Here is a 19911-nt window from a genome sequence, read left to right on the forward strand (position 1 = left end):
TGTTGGTGAGGCTGCATTTGATGGTCATTGGTGAAGCTGCGTTTGATGTGCGCTGGTGAGGCTGCATTTATGGGCGCTGGTGGACTGCATTTGATGGGCGCTTCATTAAAAAGGTAGGGCAAAGGGCGTCGAGTCAGGGGTGGAGCGGCAAAATGATGTTTCGCCTAGGGTGTCAAAATTCCTTGCACCAGACCTGGGTGTATGTAACATGATTTGCATGATGATACACAATGATTTATTTAGTGCCAACAATTACTGAACAGTGGCAGCTGGTGAAAATAAGTTATTTTATTGTCATTTATAAATGTGTTTTTAATTTACTGTAGTGTGCCAGTATGATGTACTGTCACCTCCAGGCACAGCCCCGCACCCTGGGAGCATCTCTGTTGGTCTTTGTAAGGACAGCCTCATACAGCGCTGCTCACCCTCTACTTGTGAATGGTGTCAGGCACCTAGAAGATGTGCCAGCACCTTTTTCTGAATGGTCTGCCCTCCTGGGGTGCAAATGTCCAAGAGACAGTTGAGCTCTTGGCTTCCACCCCCAGTGCCTGTAACATGCAGTTTCAGCAGTGTGTAGGCTTTGTGCCACAGACAGCAAGCTGTTTACTGGAACACAGGCACCAGGGGGCCCTCTCCGAAATTTATTGGGACTTTGATTTATTCAAGCTGTATTTAGCATGCAGAGAGGGTGGCATTACTGCATCATACCTCCTTTGTGTGGGGAAAGGAGATGCGATTGTGACAGCTCCCTGCAGATATTCTCAGCACGGCCATGGAGAAGGAGAGGCAGGACTGGAATGGAAGCCTGTTCACAGACCACAAGCACACCTCTCCACCTTGTCCATATAGAAAATACTTTGCATTCATTGAGAAAATGCTAAGTTTTCATTTAATGGCACCTGTGCCAAGCGAGCAAATGCGTTTGTTCATTGTGCAGCAGAGCAGCCGCTCAGCATTGGAACTGGAAGCTAGTGGAGAACACTGTAGTAGCCACGTCCACTGTAGTGATTTCCAGCTTCCACAGCGATCCCACAGGTATGGCACATATCTACTTATTTTGGCCTAAACTGGTCCATTGTAACTATGCAAAAATGCCCATGCCTGGAATACATCTTTAACCACTTGCCTACCAGGCACTTACACCCCCTTCATGCCCAAGCCATTTTTCAGCTTACAGCGCTTACACACTTTGAATGACAATTGCACGGTCATGCAACACTGTACCCAAACATTTTTTTTATCATTTTCTTCACACAAATAGAGCTTTCTTTTGGTGGTATCTAATCACTGCTGTTTTTTTTTATTTTTATTTTTTTTAAAAAGACCAATAATTTCGAAAAAAAAAGTTTTTGACTTTTTTCTTTCAGTAACTTTTTGCCTTCACTGATGTGCGCTGATGAGGCAGCACTGATGGGCACTTATAGCTGAACTGGTGGGCATTGATGAGGAGGCACTTATGGTCACTGATGAGGTGGCACTTATGGGCACTGATAGGTGGCACTAATATGTATCACTGATGAGCACTGATAGGCGGCACTGATGGGCACTGTTAGGTGGCACTGATGGGCACCAATAGGTGGCACTGGTGGGCACTGATAGGTGGCACGGATAGGCGGTACATATGGTAACTGATGGATGGCACTGATGGCATTGATGGACAGCACTGATAGGCGGCACTGATTGCCAGCACTGACTGGCATTGTTAATGGGCACTGTTTGGTGGCACTTGTGGGCAGTGTTGGGCACTGATTGCTGCCACTGGTGGGCACTGTATGCTGGCATTGGTGGGCACTGTTTTGTGACACTGTATTTATTTATTGTAATCAGGGCACTGATGATCAGGGCCCTGATTACATCCCTAAATGTCCACCTGTGAGGAGATGCAACTGATCGGCTCTCCTCTTCTCACACTCTGTCAATGTGAGGAGAGGAGCGCCGATTACCGACATCTACTTTTTTACATGTGATCGGCTGTGTTTGGACACAGCCGATCACATGGTGAAAGAGCGGCGGACATGGCTCTTTACAGAGATTGGGGTCGTACCGTGTCCTAGCAACACGGCACGTCCGCTATCGCCGAGCGGGCATGCGAGAGCACCCGTTCTGGGACGCCATCATATGACAGCATTCCAGAACGAGAGCTGCACCGCCCCGCCGCCATTTGACGGTGGGCGGACACCAAGCAGTTAAAGTTGTTCTGAAGGCAGTTTTTTTTTACCTTAATGCATTCTGTGTATTTAGGTAAAGAATGTCCTCAGTGCATCTTCCCCCCCAGCCCCCCCCCCCTTATACTTACCTAAGCCCCATCTTGATCCAGCGATGTGCATGAGAGAAGCAGCTCTTCCGGGCCTCTCTCTCCTCATTGGCTCACACAGCAGCGGGTGTCACTGGCTCCGACTGCTGTCCAGCACAGCTAGTGAGCCAATGAGGAGAGAACGGGGGCAGGGCCGAGCCACGCTCTGTGTGTGAATGGACAATGTCGATTCAAAGGAGTGCAGCTCAGGAGCGAGCCTGCACAAGTGCCCCCATAGCAAGAGGCTTCCCATGAGGGCACTCGCCAGGGGGGAGGAGCCAGGACCACCGTCAGGTGACCCAAAAAGAAGATGATCAGGGGTTCCTGTGTAAAAACATTGCACAGAGCGGGTAAGTACAGCATGTTTGTTCTTTTTATTTATTTATTTTTCATTACAACGTTTAGAATCACTTTCACTGCTTTCAGAGATAGATGTGACCACGCCTCAGTTATTGTGTTTTTACGTAAGCGTTTAGTTGAAGGAATAATTTGTACAAATCTGTTCTTTGAAATATCTAAGTAAAGCTTTTTTTTCATTAAGATGTTGTTATTATAGTCATCCAAATGGAAAATGGCATTTGAAACATTATAAACAATTTAAATGGTTTTTGTGCTGTGACTGAAAACAATAAACCTGCAGTTGTTTTAGCACATGGAAAAGAAATGACGGATTATTATCAATTAATTGTAAATGAGTATTTTTCAATATAAAACGGTTGCGGCAGACGCAAATTGTTACATCTTGTTCCGGAATGCACCATTAAACATTCACTTAGTGTGACTAGCCGGGTGTATTGTTGCTGTAAAAATAGCACAAACTGATGAATTTCGCAGGCAAGCGATTCTGTGACCGTACCTTGGCTAGTGATGATGTCACAGCTTGTTTAACCCATAAACTGCTGTCAAGACTCTTAACACTTTGCTGGAGACTGTTCATTTATCAGCCAGGCTCTCGCTGATGGGTGGTGAGAGCGTAGTGTGTTTGATTCATTCTACCTTTCACACAATCTCATTAGAGCTGTGAATTATTCTGCAATCTCCGTCTACTATCTCTTTCATGCTGTGAGTGTCAGATTTATTGTATGGGTATGGGAGAATATGCATTCTAGGGAAAGAAGCCCGGTGTCATTCCATTTTCTCGGTGAAGCTCTTAAAACCACACTTGGGCTCTGATTGACACAATGTAACCACTTCAATACAGGGCACTTATACATCTTCCTGCCCAGACCAATCTTCAGCTTTCAGCGCTGTCGCACTTTGAATGACAATTGTGCCGTCATGCTACACTGTACCCAAACTACATTTTTATCATTTTGTTCCCACAAATAGAGCTTTCTTTTGGTGGTATTTCATCACCTCTGGGATTTTTATTTTCTGCTAAACAAATAAACGTTTTTTTTTTCATTTCTGTTGTAAATTTTACAAAATGTTGTAAATAAGTACGTTTTTTCCTTCACTGATGGGGCTGCACTGATGGGCACTGATAGGCGGCACTGATGGGTACACATAGGTGGCACTGCTGGGCACTGAAAGGTGGCACGGATGGGCACTGATGGGCACTGATAAGGTGGCACTGATGGGCACTGATGAGGTGGCACTGATAATGGGCACTAATATGCGGCACTGATGGGGCACTGATAGGTGGCACTGATGGGTACACATAGGTGGCACTGCTGAGCACTGAAAGGCAGCACAGATGGGCACTGATAGGCGGCACGGATGGGCACTGATGTACACTAATTGATGGTACAGATGGATGCCAATCAGTGTCAAACAATAATGCCTGCCAATCAGTGATGTCCATTGTGAGCACTGTTTGCATCCATTGTGGACACGGATTGGCATCCCTGGTGGTCTAGGGTTGCATACCTGGTGGTGACATCCCTGGTGGTCCTAGTGGCTTTCCCACTGACAGATGAATGTAAAGAAAAGAATGCCGGCAATTGCCTCACAATAGAAAAGTGTTAGAAAAAACAACGTGGGGGCCGGGATTTTGGACCCCCCTTGTTAAAGGTGGCTTCCAGATTCCGATAAGCCCCCTGCCCGCAGACCTCCACAACCACTGGCCACAGTGTGTGGTGTGAGGAGAACAAGGTACAGGTTTTGGAGATAGAAGACAACAGTCTTGAGAAAGAGGCATAAAGGAGGAAGAGTGGCTGTACTATGATGGTGAAGAGACACTGAATCACATCACTCCCACGCTGACACCTAGCCCATGCCTACCATCTTCTCTCACCCCTTGAGATCTAACACAACCTATAGCCATAGTCACATTGGGCTGTAAAATTAGGCATTGCTGGACTGGGAAAGTAGAGAGTTGTTACTCAGGGCCGTCTTTAGTATAGATTGGACCACGGGCAAACATTTTCTTGGGGCCCCCCCATGCAATTTCCCTCTCCACCTACTCTGAGACATACAATAAATAGCAACTAGACTTAAAATCAGTTTTCTGTATCAGATCAGGCAGCAATTGAGATTGGTTGCCAGCAGTTACAGCATATCAATATTACTTACTGACTAGTTTCTAGAGGTTACAGCACACATTACGGCTCACTGATTAGTTGCTAGAGGTTACAGCACATCACCCCCTCACAGCAGGGGAGCATGATATACATAGGAATGCCTACTTTATTTGCATACCAATGCCGCTGGCCCCAGCTATTTACTTAGTATTGTCGCCGCTATTTACATACGAATGCCGGTTATTTACATGTAAACATAGAATCTGCAGGTGAGTCATCTGCACACTAGGGCAGAGCTGGGCAGCATTAGTACCAGCACTTCACACTGAGATATCGGGACACAGCATAGGAATAAAACTTCAAGGGACAAGAGAATTTAAACCTGGATAGTTGGCAAGTATGAGGCAGCTGTTTTGGGCCCCACAACAATGACAGGGCCCAGGGCAGCTGCCCCTTTTGCCCTGCCTTAAAGACGGTCCTGTTGCTACTAATGTGTGCTCTCGCTCTTCCACCCAGCCTGACACACATGGAAGTTCCTCCCAAGGCTCTGGGGCCCATGTTAAACTCCTGCAGGAACCAAAAACAAACATAGGTAGGAAAGGAGCATAGGAAACTTCCCCCACCTCCTCAGCCAAAGCAAAATCGACACCCTGAGGTAGAATCAGACTGCAGAGGCACAACCCACAGCCTAGATCTGTATCTGCTGCAAGACACCAGCAGAAAGAGTGAGGAAAATGCAGCAGTCTCTCCCATAGCTTTCTCAGGAAAAAAGATCTGTAAGTATGGATGCATGGCTATGTCTCAAGGGAAGAAGAGGAGCTGGTAGGTCACAGCAGCCATGTCCTTCAAATACAATTTTTGAGACTGAGAAACTTCTTACAACTCCACCTTGTTATATCCAAACAGGTCTGTTCAAGGGAGTAAAATCCATGATATTTCCTTCAAACAATCCTAATTAAACACTACACTACAATCATGATATATGATTATGCAGGCATGTGTATAGGACAAATTGTCCATAAACTGTCCATCTTTGGAGATGATGGTTTTAATCATTGTGGACAAAAGACCAGTTGAATACAGGTCATACTACAACAGGTGGTCTAGTAACAACGTTTTAGCTCACTCTACCTTTTGTGTTTCTTTTGTCATGTGACCATATGTACTTTTTTGAAAATTAGTTTTTCTTGGTTACCTCAGGACACTATTGTATTATTCTGTTTACAAAATGTGATTTTTTTTTTTTTTTTTATTTATAGGAGTTATACTGAATTTTGACTGCATCACATTGTATTGGTATATATACAATTGTTTGAAAATGTTTGTCCTGATTCTGTATAGGGGCAAAACTAATAAATCCTTAATGCAAAAAAATTAAAATGGAGGCATGAAGAAGGCCATCTATGCACAGAAGATATGGCACAGGCCTTCAATACCATCTGTTTGTAGCATACAATGTTGCCCTAACAATTGCGCAATTTAGTACCTCCTGTTAATACTAGCCTCCTATGCAAGACACTATGGCAACTGAATAATACGGACAACGTTAATTTCAGCTGAACTGAAGACATTGCTAAGATGAGTGGGAAAATGTCTCTTTTGGTAAACTGCAAACCTAAAAGCTTTTGACTTACTAGCCCCAGAGATACTATACATCCACAACTTCATGATGCCAAGTGCAAGGTTTCCCAGCCTGGACGTTAAATAGCTTAAAGTGGTATTAAAAACAAAACCAAAAAACAATTATATTGCAGATTACCAATCATTAGATGTTAAACAGTGGTCAAATTAGTTTTCTTCTTTTTCTTGTCAAATTTGTTTATTGAATTTTAACAATTAGTATACATAAGTAAATATGGTGACAGCAAAAGAAAAGATCACAAATATAAACTTAAAGTAGTTTAACTAAAACAATTTTAGCATTTTTTTGTGTCATACATTGTATAAGAAAGGATAAAACCAACTTAGACCAGGTTAATGTAAGATGGCCTCAGATTAAAAAAAAAATAAAAAAAGTAATTATTATTAAGGGTATGGTTTTTAAACAAAAAAACATAAATAAATAATAAAATAAATCAATTATTATAGAATCTAAAATCTTGTACTACATATTGGAAATATGTACAATTGGTATAATGATAACCAAGGAAATACAAGTTCTGCTACCAGAACTATATGAAGAGCAAAATTGAAAGAGGAGAGAGAGACTGGGGGGGGGGAGTAGAAGAGAGAAAGAAGATAAAGAAAAAGTAATCTTAGGTAGGAGAAAAAATAGATAGGGAAGAAAGAAATGAGAGGTAGTAGGGGTTCCCAGGGTAGTACATGGTGATAAGCACATACCATGAATGCAAAGAATGGAGATATAAATCGAGATTACCAAGGTCTTAGTAGGGAAGCATCAAAATTGGAAGACAAAAAGTGAGTCACCCAGGGATTCCATATACCGTATATACTCGAGTATAGGCCGACCCGAATATAAGCCGAGGCCCCCAATTTACCCCCAAAAAACTGGAAAACTTATTGACTCGTGTATAAGCCGAGGGTGAGACATGGCTGTCCATCCCTGTGTGTCCGTCCATCCCTGTGTGTGTGTCCGTCCATCCATCCCTGTGTGTGTGTCCATCCATCCATCCATCCATCCATCCCTGTGTGTGTGTCCATCCATCCATCCCTGTGTGTGTATCCATCCATCCATCCATCCCTGTGTGTGTGTGTGTGTGTGTGTGTGTGTATTCATCCATCCATCCATCCCTGTGTGTGTGTGTGTGTGTGTGTGTGTGTGTATCCATCCATCCATCCATCCATCCCTGTGTGTGTGTGTGTGTGTGTGTGTGTATCCATCCATCCATCCATCCATCCCTGTGTGTGTGTGTGTGTGTGTGTGTGTGTGTATCCATCCATCCATCCATCCATCCCTGTGTGTGTGTGTGTGTGTGTGTGTGTGTGTGTGTGTGTGTGTGTGTGTGTGTGTGTGTGTGTGTGTGTCCGTGCAGCCTTGTGTGTGTGTCCAGCCTACCTGTGTCCCAAGCCTCCGTCCCGAGCCGCCGTCGTCCCGAGCCTCCTCTGTCCCGTGCCTCCTCTGTCCCGTGCCTCCTCTGTCCCGTGCCTCCTCTGTCCCGTGCCTCCTCCGTTCCGTGCCTCCTCCGTCCCGTGTCGTGCCGATGGATCGCCGCTCTTCTCGGCGGCCATTCTACAATTCAAAAGCCGCGCCTCCGTCCTCCACCTGTGATAGGCGGAACACTCAATTTCCCAGCAGCCTGTGTTCCGCCTATCACGGACATCCTCTCATACTCGTCCGTAGTATGAGAATGAACGGATGTCCGTGATAGGCGGAACACTGACTGCTGGGAAATTCAGTGTTCCGCCTATCACAGGCGGAGGCGGAGAAGGAGGCGCGGCTTTTGAATTTTAATGTCCGCCGTCTGTCTGCTCGATACGCTGATCGAGCAGTCAGACAGCGGTGACTCGAGTATAAGCCGAGGGGGCACTTTCAGCCTCAAAAAAGAGGCTGAAAATCTCGGCTTATACTCGAGTATATACAGTATTCTCAAAGTTGGATATTTTATCTTGAGTTATAGTCTCTGTTTTGGCATGGATCATTGCTTGATTGACTCTTTTTTTAGTTTCAGCGATTATTAAGGACAAGGATTTCCAAGCTTTGGCCATTGCTTGGAAATCCTTGCTTCAAAAAAAAAAAACTTGCTTCAAATCTTTCCAACAGACTCAAGTCCAGCCGAAAAATCTGGTCGCCTATGTGCTAGTCCGACGGACTAGGGCAGCTATTGGCTACTGGCTATGAACTTCCTTATTCTACGTCATCACGTTCAAATCCGTCTGACTTTTGGAGTGATCATGTGTGGCCAAGTCCATTCGTTTGAAAGTCCGGTGGACCTCAGCTGCAAAGTCCGTCGGATTGTCCACCGGACCAAGTCAGTTGAAAAGTCCGGTCGTGTGTACGCGGCATTACAGATGAATGAAGTGTGCTAAGACATTTCATTCATGTGAACACCATTGTAAACCCACACTACAGCAGTTCTTGGATGACCTCCCATCACAAATGAGTTGTCAGAAAAAAGTGCTGGAGTTCTTTTCTTAAGGTAACTCCTTACTTTAGTAGCAGCTAGTATGGATAACTGCACTGTTACGGATTGTGTGAACTGCCCTTACTTTCGACAAGTAATGCAAGGAAAATAGAGAAGTCTGCACAGCACAATAAAATGGATAATGCTCAATTATTATTTTATTGTAACCATGCCAGATGAATCACAAGAACACAGTTTGTTGACGCGTTTCACACAATCAGTTCGTGCTTGTTCACAAGTAATACTTGTACTTTTTGACAAGTAGGAGGAATGACATTTCAATCAGGACCCAGATGGTGAAATGCGTATCAGAATATAGTCCACGAGGTAGAGAAAAAAACTGGAAGGTTTACTAGATAAAGCTCAAATGAGAGATCAAACTGCCTAAACATGTTTCTTGCCACAGCACTTAATCATAATCATTCAGGGCCAATGTTGACTGTTGGAAAAATGTTGCTTCACTTGTCTTTTGTCATCTGTCATGTATCAATCATTATTCAATGTTTGTCACTCATCAGTCATCATTTCTAAGCTATTGCTCGCCATCCATAAAAAAATACTTATTTTAATAAATGGTGATCTTTAAAGTGTATGTATACCCAGTGTGACTTGAATTTCATAGAAGCTTTAACATGTTCATTTTAGAAGTAGTTTTAAATATTTTTAAATGTGCAGCTTTTATTAAAATAATAGCTGGTGAACCTAAAATGAAGGTCCTTATTAAGGCATTTCTCATTATGGAGTGCCAATTTTGTCCTGGTCTTCCATTTACTTTCCTGCATGTTAGACTGTTACAAGTTTAGCACCACCCCTGCAGGAGTTATATAGTTACATAGTAGGTGAGGTTGAAACAAGGCACAAGTCCATCAAGTCCAACCTATGTGTGTGATTATATGTAAGTATTACATTGTATATCCTTGTATGTTGCAGTCGTTTAGGTGCTTATCTAATAGTTTTTTGAAACTATCGATGTCTTCCCAGCTGAGACCACCGCCTGTGGAAGGGAGTTCCACATCCTTGCCGCTCTTACAGTAAACAATCTTCTACATAGTTTAAGGTTAAACCTCTTTTCTTCTAATTTTAATGAGTGGCCACGTGTCTTGTTAGACTCCCTTCCACAAAAAAGTTTTATCCCTATGGTGGGGTCACCAGTATGGTATTTGTAAATTGAAATCATAGCTCCTCTCAAGCGTCTCTTCTCCAGAGAGAATAAGTTCAGTGCTCACAACCTTCCCTCATAACTAATATCCTCCAGACCCTTTATTAGGTTTGTTGCCCTTATTTGTACTCGCTCCATTTCCAGTACATCCTTCCCAAGGACTGGTGCCCAGAACTGGACAGCATACTCTAGGTGCTACAGAGTCTTGTAGAGTGGGAGAATTATAGTTTTATCTCTGGAGTTGATCCCCTTTTTAATATATGCCAATATTCTGTTTGCTTTATTAGCAGCAGCTTGTCATTGCATGCCATTGCTGAGCACATGATCTACTAGGGCCCACAGGTCCTTTTCCATCCTAGATTCCCCCAGAGGTTCTCCCCCAGTGTATAGATTGCATTCATATTTTTATCACCCGAATGCATTATTTTAATATTTTTTACATTAAACCTCATTTGCCATGTAGTTGCGCACCCCACTAATTTGTTCAGATCTTTTTGCAAGGTTTACACATCCTGTGGAGAAGTGATTACCCAGCTTAGCTTAGTATCGTCTGCAAATACTGAGATTGAACTGTTTACCACATCCTCCAGGTCGTTCATGAACAAAATAAATAGGATTGGACCCAGCACAGAACCCTGGGGGAACCCACTACCCACTTTTTGCCATTCCGAGTACCCCCCAAGTTGCTGAAGTTAGGGTTCCCCACTGCTGCACAGTCAGTCACACAGCATTTCCTTCATTCACTCAATGCAGTCCTTGGCATATTTTTGTTGTTTTATTAAGGGTTGATAATTTGGATGGTGTAAAGAATTATGAGATGCCCAACTTGAAAACATACAAAACACAGAACAAGGGACCACTTCCTGCCTATTTACAAAGATCTTCTTCTTCCCTCCTCCTGCACAAACTTGGTTTCTTTGTACAGCACCTGCTGCTCCCAGTGGAACTAACAACATATTGCTAGTTCAGCAAAGACCTATTACAGGCATAAACTCTCAGTTCTTTTGACAAAGTAGCACAAATAGTGTAAACAACATAACACATCTCCTTCTGCATTCCTGTGGCTATTGATCCCAGCTCCACTTGCTAGCAGAATGCTAGCCCACCTGGGTGCCACTAGCTGCACCTGGCTGCTCTTCTTCCCAGTTCTCCTGTCTGACTCTCTGTTCCAGTCTTGCCAGACAGACACACACATGGAGTCTCCCCGGGGAAAGGTTGGATGAAGACTTGGCACCCCGTTGTCTTCAAGATAGATCTGCTACAGATGGCAGTCTCTGCCCTTGTCTGTCCCTGCACTGTGCTGATTTACACACTGTCTCTCCTTGCTCTGTCTGCTGCCTCTCTGGCTTAAATCCTTCAAACTGCCTCCTGTGGTGGGATCCCTCCACGCTAGCCTGGAAGTATCCCACCACAGGAGGCAGTTTGAAGAAGAAGCTCCGGCCGGAGGTAAACCCCCCTCCCTGGTAAGGGGTCCCTCAAGCGCCACCGACAGCCTCCCTCGGTACTGCTTCTCCATCTTCCAACTGAACTCCCTCTGTTTTATTTTCCTGCCAGGCCACTCTTGGGGATTGGCTGAGGGCCCATAAATATTCATGGCAGCCCCTCCTAGCCTCCACCCTCTAGTTCCAGAACATTTTCCAATGTCCTAGAGACAGGGGTAGGCACCAGAAAGCTGCCAGGATGAATCATCCAGCCCTGGCCTCTAGTAACCTTGACCCAGATTTAATGACTCAGATCTAACCCAGAGCCAGCTATGTTTTTCCTACTCCCACCACTAGTAGCACACAATAGAGGATGCCACACAATTGCCCATTTCAAAATAAATTATGGAGGCGTGGTACATATTGCTTGCCACTAGGAAGACCACGTGAAGAAACTCCATGCAACCTTTGCTGGAGTACATATATAGAATGGAAGTGAATGCAAACAATATTCAGGAGATCAGCAGCACTGAGCTACAACATAGTATGCAAAATATTGCAGACAATCATTTTATTTAAAATTCATTGTTAAACTAAAATATGTCTACTGTAGAAGTCCACAATGAAATGTGGATTATGCAAGGATAAATTTGTGTTTGAAATGTGTTTTTTCTTGTTTATTTCTTCAATAAATTGAGAACACCTATCTTCTCTTGTCAGTGAATTAAAGCAAAAGCTAGATGAAGAAGGCAACAAGTGTTCCATTTTGTCAAAGCAACAGAAGTTCAACGATCACTGCTGTATCCGATGCTGTTCTCCCTTCACCTTTCTCATCAATTCCAAACGTCAGTGTCTGGACTGCAAGTTCAACATCTGTAAAAACTGCAGCTCCTACCAAAAGAAAGATAAGGCCTGGATGTGTAACGTCTGCCAGCAAACAAGGTTAGTGTCTTTAAATGTATTATTAAATGTGATCATGTGATTTTATTTGACCAAGGTACAATAGTTATGTTTTATTAGACAGATGAATCTTGACAGTAAAAATGCCTTTTATTTATGGGAAGAAAATAAATCAAATTTTATTGGGGTCTCCACTGGCAACATCCCTTCACTTTGTGCCATTCCATTCAGAACTTGGTTATTGGCTGATTAGGCACCCAGCCCTATTACATTGGATTGGAAAGAGAGATTCGTCAGCCCCATGTTATGACTTGGAGCATGCATATAGCCAACTCTCCACCTGGGAGGGAAAGTAACAAACTGCCAATGGGGGTTCTTATGGGCTCATGTTAAACAATACCAGATTGTTATGCCTGGCATATGGGCAGCTATTTCCATTACAGGATAGGTGGAATGTCCAACTGCTTTGTTGATACTGACCTGTATGCCTTGTGGAGGGGGTGTGTGCCTTTCCTCCAATCAGCTGTCTCACAGTGTATAGCAATAATCCACTCCTACAGATGAATGAGGAAGTGAAAATTCTAACAGGATGTGCACTTATTAAACAGTATATGAATGTGAAGACAGCAGATATACATGGAAATCTTATGTAGGGAGATTTGTTTCATCTTTGTGTATCATCCGAGGCTGTTCACTTCACTGGGTATATGTGAGGAATTACATCCACTTTAAGCATTCTCATGTTTATTTTTTGTTTGTATTGACACAAAAACGTGGAGAAACAAAAAGCCAAATATGTCACATTTCATGCAAAACTTCAACAATTATTTGCACCCTCAATTTAATATTTGGTAGCACATCCCTTGAAAAAAATAACTGAAATCAATCGCTTCCTGTAATCATCAATGAGTCCACACCTCACTACTGGAATTTTGGACCACTCTTCTTTCACCAACTGCTCCAGGTCTCTCAGATTGGAAGGATCCTTTTCCAAACTGCTGTTTTGAGATCTCTCGGCAGCCTATGGCAGCCTTTTTTAACCTTTTCAACACAGAGGAACCCTTGAAATAGTTATACAGTCTTGGGGAACCCCTGCTAAAAATGATAAATCTACAACTCATGATACATTAGTGTGATGGTCAGTGGGAAGAATGGTCCTTACACTTGTGGTCATTGGGAAGAATTATCTCCTTACAGATAGCTAAAAAGATCAATGGTGTTGGTGGGCACTTATCCAAAAGGCAGAAATGGCCCAATGCTGAAGGAACCCCTCACAACCTCTGGAGGAACCCTGGTTGAGAATCACTGCTCTATGGAATTTAGATCTGGACTCATTGCTGGCCAGTTCAGTATTCTCCAGTGCTTTGTCTTAAACCATTTCTGGGTGCTTTTTGATGTGTGCTTTGGGTCATTGTCCTGCTGTAAGACCCATGAACTCCGACGAAGACCCAGCTTTCTTCTCCATGCTCCATGTGGCACACAACAGAAAGAATGAAAGGAGTGAATTTTTCGCCATTTTTACTGGTTGCCGGTGTGATTTATATTTTGTCAGCACCTGTTATTTGATACAGGTGAGGTTATTTACAAATTTCAGGAGTATCACAAACTTGAAATGCAATTATTTCTTACAATTTTGAGGTGCCAATAATTTTGTCCAGTGAATTTTTGGCTGTTTGTTTCTCCGCTTTTTTATGTCAATACAAACAAAAGAATTAAAAATTAGAATGTCCAAGCATTTGTAAAAGTTTTCTGGGCGAAGTGGTGAATTAGCTGACAAAAATGCAAGGGTGCCAAAATGCTTGACCATGACTATAAATACACTGAGCAAAATTGCATGTCAAAATGCTCCAGTGTGAACCAGGGCTCACTCTGTGTTAGTGAGCACTTCTCCTTTGACGAGATAATCCATCCACCTCACAGGCGTGGCATATCAAGATGCTGATTAGACAGCATGATTATTGCACAGGTGTGCCTTAGGCTGGCCACAATAAAAGACCACTCTAAAATGTGCAGTTTTATCACACAGCATGATGCCACAGATGTCACAAGTTTTGAGGGAACGTGCATTGGCATGCTGACTGCAGGAATGTCCACCAGAACCGTTTCCCTTGAATTGAATGTTCATTTCTCCACCATAAGCCATCTCCATAGACGTGTCAGAGAATTTGGCAGTACATCCAACTGGCCTCACAACCGCTGACTACGTGTAACCACACCAGCCCAGGACCTCCACATCCAGCATCTTAACCTCCAAGATCATCTGAGACCAGCCACCCGGACAGCTGCTGCAACAATCGGTTTGCATAACCAAACAATTTCTGTACAAACTGTCAGAAACCATCCCAGAGAAGCTCATCTGCATGCTCGTCATCCTCATTGGGGTCTTGACCTGACTGCAGTTCATTGTCGTAACCGACTTGAGTGGGAAAATGCTTGCATTCGATGGCGTCTGGCACTTTGGAGAGGTGTTCTCTTCACGGATGAATCCTGGTTTTCACTGTACAGGGCAGATGGCAGACAGCGGTTTGCTGATGTCAACATTGTGGATCGAGTGGCCCATGGTGGCAGTGGGATTATGGTATGGGCAGACATAGGATATGGACAACGAACACAGGTGCATTTTATTGATGGTATTTTGAATGCACAGAGATATCGTGATGAGATCCTGAGGCCCATTGTTGTGCCATTCATCCACGACCATCACCTCATGTTGCAGCATGATAATGCATGGCCCTATGTTGCAAGGATATGTACACAATTCCTGAAAGCTGAATACATACCAGTTCTTGCATGGCTAGCATACTCACCGGACATGTCACCCATTGTGCATGTTTGGGATGCTCTGGATCGGCGTATACGACAGCGTGTTCCAGTTCCTGCCAATATCCAGCAACTTTGCACTGCCATTGAAGAGGAATGGACCAACATTCCACAGGCTACAATCAACAACCTGATCAACTCTATGCGAAAGAGATGTGCTGCACTGCATGAGGCAAATGGTGGTCACACCAGATACTGAATGGTTTTCGGATCCCCGAACACCCCCCCTCCCCAATACAATAAAACTGCACATTTTAGACTGCCCTTTTAATGTGGCCAGCCTAAGGCACACCTGTGCAATAATCATGCTGTCTAATTAGCATCTTGATATGCCATATCTGTGAGGTGGATGGATTATCTCAGCAAAGGAGATGTGTTCACTAACACAGATTTAGGCCTCTTTCACACGGACGATCCATTCAGGTCCACCTCTCATGGTACAGGCCGATCGAGTGCTAAATGGCTGCTGTGATTGGCCATTTAGCACGATCTGTGATTGGCTGTGTCCAAGGGACACGGCCAACACAGAACTTCCCCGATGCATGCCCGCAGCGGCGCGCAGAGGGGAAGTAAACAAGAGGACGTCCAGCTACACCCTCCCGGCATTTAGCGTCTGCGCTGTACCCGTCTTTTGGCTATAGTGCGAGCGCGAAATGGTTAAGCATAAAAGTCCAATCATAAATAAAGTCCGAAAAAATGTAATAAGGTACAAAAAATATGTACAATCCTGAAAAGATATACATATAAATGTCCTCTGTGCAGATTCCAATCCGAGCTGTGATCATGCACAGAAATTACTTCCACTGTGCAGATGAAACCACCTTCACCAACTGTAACACACACCCAAATGTGCTCAAAGTATGGATGTCTCCTTACCAGCAGGTGTTGACCTTAATGGTTAAAAAAAGGTCAAATGCGCTTTCTGCAAGTGTTACTTGCTATCTCAACCAAGCATTGTCCCATGTAGAGTTTATACACCTCCTCTCCACCAGTATATGCCAGCCGGGATATTTATGCAAAGAAATCAGGCAGCAACATAGTGTAATCCCATTTTAATAAAATATATGATAAAAACAAGATGCCAAATGGCCGCTTACTTTCGATGGTGCCAGCACCCGACACTGGGGCAAACGAGCGTGTACAATAATGGAGAAACCGTTCTGTATCTGTATTCTGCTACAGCGTGCGTTCCAGCGCTGACAGCCAGAGGGGCCGGGAGAAGAAAGATAGATTTGCGTAACCAGGCATGCCTCTATATTGTATATAGTCCCAACAGAGACGGTATGTGCAAGCTGGTGCTGTAAAATCTCAAACAAGAAATCCAAAAGTGCAGATTAAAGAATCTACAACATACCCTTTGTGCTTCACCACAAGCCTCCTTAGTGGGAATGACTCACTAGATGTTTTTGCCTTGCATTAAAGCTTGGCTAACTCAGCTTCATTAATAATATATGTCCCATATTCAGCTTGGCTCACAGGTGACCTGCTTGTTCAGGTCATGAAATCTCTCAAATGTAAAAAAGAAAAGCTCCCATAGTGCATTACCGTAAAATTATTTAAAATGTATTTATAATAAAAGAGTGCCACTCACAACAATCTTAAAAACATGGGCTTCACTTATCCAGAAACAATACAACAATCCTGCTGCTAGCATGCATCCCCATGCTTCACAATGTGACACAGGCCAGTTTGTCCCACCTGCCTATGCAGCGTTCCAGACTCCGAGTCTCCACTGAGACAACGTGTAACGTCATCAACTGTCGGCATGTGGCTTCACCCTGACATGGCGTTTAGTCAAACCCACTTTATCAAAAGGCCCTTTAAGAAAGTGGGTTTGACAAAATGCCATTTAATGACATTTGATGACGGCATCAAGCACCAGCTTGCACATACCATCTCTAATGGGACTCTATGGGGTTGATGTACTAAAGGGAAAAAGACTGTGCACTTTGCAAAATGCAGTTGCACTCTGAAAGTTCAGATAAAACGTATGTCAAGGGCACTAAGGCCGCGTACACACGCGGGGACTGTTCGCTCAACTTTGTTCGTCAAACAGTTTCAGCGGACAGTCCGCTCAAAATTAGCATGGACGGACTTGCCCACACACGACGAACGAACAGTCCACTGAAACCGTGCGCGATGACGTGAACGGCACGTACGACGGGACTAGAAAACGACGTCCTATACACTGCAATGCAACCTTCGGCGTGTAAATTCTTTCTGAGCATGCGCGAGACTTAGTTTGACGAACAAGCCTACACACGGGCGGACTGTCCGCTCAAACCAAGTTTCAGCGGACAGTTTTTCGGAATTTCCGAAAAACTTTGTTCGTCAGACTGTCCGCTGAAACTGTCCGCTGAAAGCCCACACACGGGCGGACTGTCCGCCGAAACACTGTTCAGCGGACAAAGTTGAGCGAACAGTCCCCGCGTGTGTACGCGGCCTCAGAATGTCAGGACCAGGCAGATAGTGTCTTTATTGGACGGATGAAGTGGTCTTCAGACACTTAGGGGTGCAATCAAAGAGGAGAGCAATCTCTAATAGAAAACAGATCAAAGAAAAAAGTGCCTCTAAGTGCAGAATTTAAACTTTTAATATCCCCAAACAAGATTAAAAACTCTTATGCTGCGTACACACAACCGGACTTTTCGAGGGACTAGGTCCGACGGTCTTTCTGACGGACTTTCGGCGGAGTTCCGACGGACTTTCCGAATGAACAGACTTGGCCACACACAATCACACCAAGGTCTGATGGATTCGAACGTGATAACGTACGACCGAACTAGAATAAGGAAGTTTATAGCCAGTAGCCAATAGCTGCCCTAGCGTCTGTTTTTGTCAGTCGGACTAGCATACACACGAACGGATTTCTCGGTCCGGCGGAGTTCCAGTGGGAAAATGTAATGTTCTATTTCTAAAGTCCGCCGGATTTTTGGCAAGCAAAGGTCCGATGGAGCCCACACACGATTGAATTGTCCGACGGACTCGTTCCGTCGGACCTTTGCTGTCAAAAAGTCCGGTCGTGTGTACACGTCATTACAGAATGAAGGATAAGAAGAGGCATAACATGGATGTATGAAGCAGGTGATCTGGTATCAGGAGGTCCCAGTGCATCAACACAGCTTTCCAGGGATAACGATATGCAGCAGCAGAAAGTTTGCTCCAGAGCTTAGTAAATGAACAGAAACTCTGCTGACTTCCATCATCCAATCATGTGCAAGCAAAATTTTTTTATTTTTTTTTATTGTCCTTGCACATGGTTGGGTACTCTTTGCAAAGTGAAGCCCTACCTCATTTGCCAAGCTCTAGAGCAACTGCACGTGCAATGGGCACAGTTTATTTACCTTTAGTAAATCAACCCCAACATATATTTACACGAGTATGGCTGCATATAGCCATTCACTTGTATTGGTGACTTAGGAGCTAATAAAGATCTGTGTGCATGAGGCCTTACAGCCTGAATAGAAATGCCTGTCCTCTGCCAGCATGCAGCACACTTATGGCTGAGTTGGAGCTTTAGCTCTGCAATCAGCAAGGAATCATGAGCTTTGCTGATTACAGAGATATAGGTTTGACTTGGACCTCTGGAAAGGGACCACTGCTTCCACACAGACAGCAAAAGTGCTTCTCTGCAGCATGCTGGCAGGGGACAGGTTTTATACTCAGTCTGTGGCTGCTTTCTAAAGAAAACAAACTGTAAAATGTTGAACACTTTTTGGAAGTTTGTTTGGGCTTTAAGTGTCTGTATTCAATTGTTATGACTGGGGTACTTATGGATTTATGACTGAACAGTTATAGAAATCCAGTGGTGGGGAAATAGGTAACATACAGCATATGACTTTACACTTTGTATTTAGCCTTCTAAAGTTCCAGAAGACACAACAAATGTGCTATAGGTAGGAAACTTTTGCTTCGGTATGGTTTCTGCATCCTGTGATGCCTCTTACCAGGCTGCATCCTGTTTACTGTACCCTTATATGGTACTTCCATCCTGAAAGCTCTGTCAGTGCATTTTTGAACCCATTGGGACAGATAAGAATTTGTTTCTGTGTGTTATTCATCAAAACACGATGCTTTAGCTAGATAACTGACATTGCACTATAAATATCTACAACACCATGGAAACAGGAAGAAGGTAATGACAGTCAGATGCTACAGTAGTGGTGTTACTAAAGAATCTAGAGGTAGGTATTGCATGCTGGTTAATCAGTTTGATGGTAGATGGCTGCTGTTTACCAACTGAAGCATAAAAAACATGCAATAAAACTGGCAGCAATGTTTAAATACATTGTGGAACAATCAGTGTTTTTTATAAACAAAGAATGCTGCCCACACATAATTGCAGCCAAATTATGTAATTAATTGCATAGAATATCACTGTAGCTTTGGGCTATGGCTTAATTTACTAAATCCACTAAGCAGAATATATGATCAAATCTCACTTTAAAGCCTAATTCCAGCCTTTATTTTTAGTTTTAGATACATTGGGAAAAAGTCAAATTTTCAAGTTTTTCAGGATATTTAATTTCCCTGTCATATCTTTACAAGGAATAATGGAAGTGGTTTGCAGGGTGGTTTGGCTCTATCCACGTAGCTGTCAGAAACCACGAAATCAGGCCAAGACAGAAGTACAGTTAAATCACACTTGTTTAATAATAAAAGTAAAAAGAACAAACGTAGTTAAAACATAGCCAAAGTTCAATAACCAGAACGGATAGCCAAGCCAGAAGTCAGGGATCAATGTAGTAGAACAGAAAGCAGGATCTGGAGCCAG

General features: G+C 43.7%; 1 protein-coding gene across 5 annotated transcripts in view; it reads left to right on the top strand.

The window, feature by feature from the left end:
- The window catches only part of MYRIP (myosin VIIA and Rab interacting protein), a 689287-nt gene that overhangs the window by 308073 nt on the left and 361303 nt on the right, over nt 1-19911 (top strand). For all 5 annotated transcript variants that reach the window (XM_077491541.1, XM_077491539.1, XM_077491540.1 and 2 more), the window contains exon 3: nt 12138-12359. In XM_077491541.1, the coding sequence (XP_077347667.1) occupies nt 12138-12359 (222 nt within the window). The remainder of the gene's footprint in view (nt 1-12137; nt 12360-19911) is intronic.

Source organism: Lithobates pipiens, unplaced genomic scaffold (assembly GCF_037356315.1).
Source record: "Lithobates pipiens isolate NorthernLeopardFrog02 unplaced genomic scaffold, aLitPip1_a1.2 Scaffold_19, whole genome shotgun sequence".
In the NCBI taxonomy this organism is placed as follows: domain Eukaryota; kingdom Metazoa; phylum Chordata; class Amphibia; order Anura; family Ranidae; genus Lithobates; species Lithobates pipiens.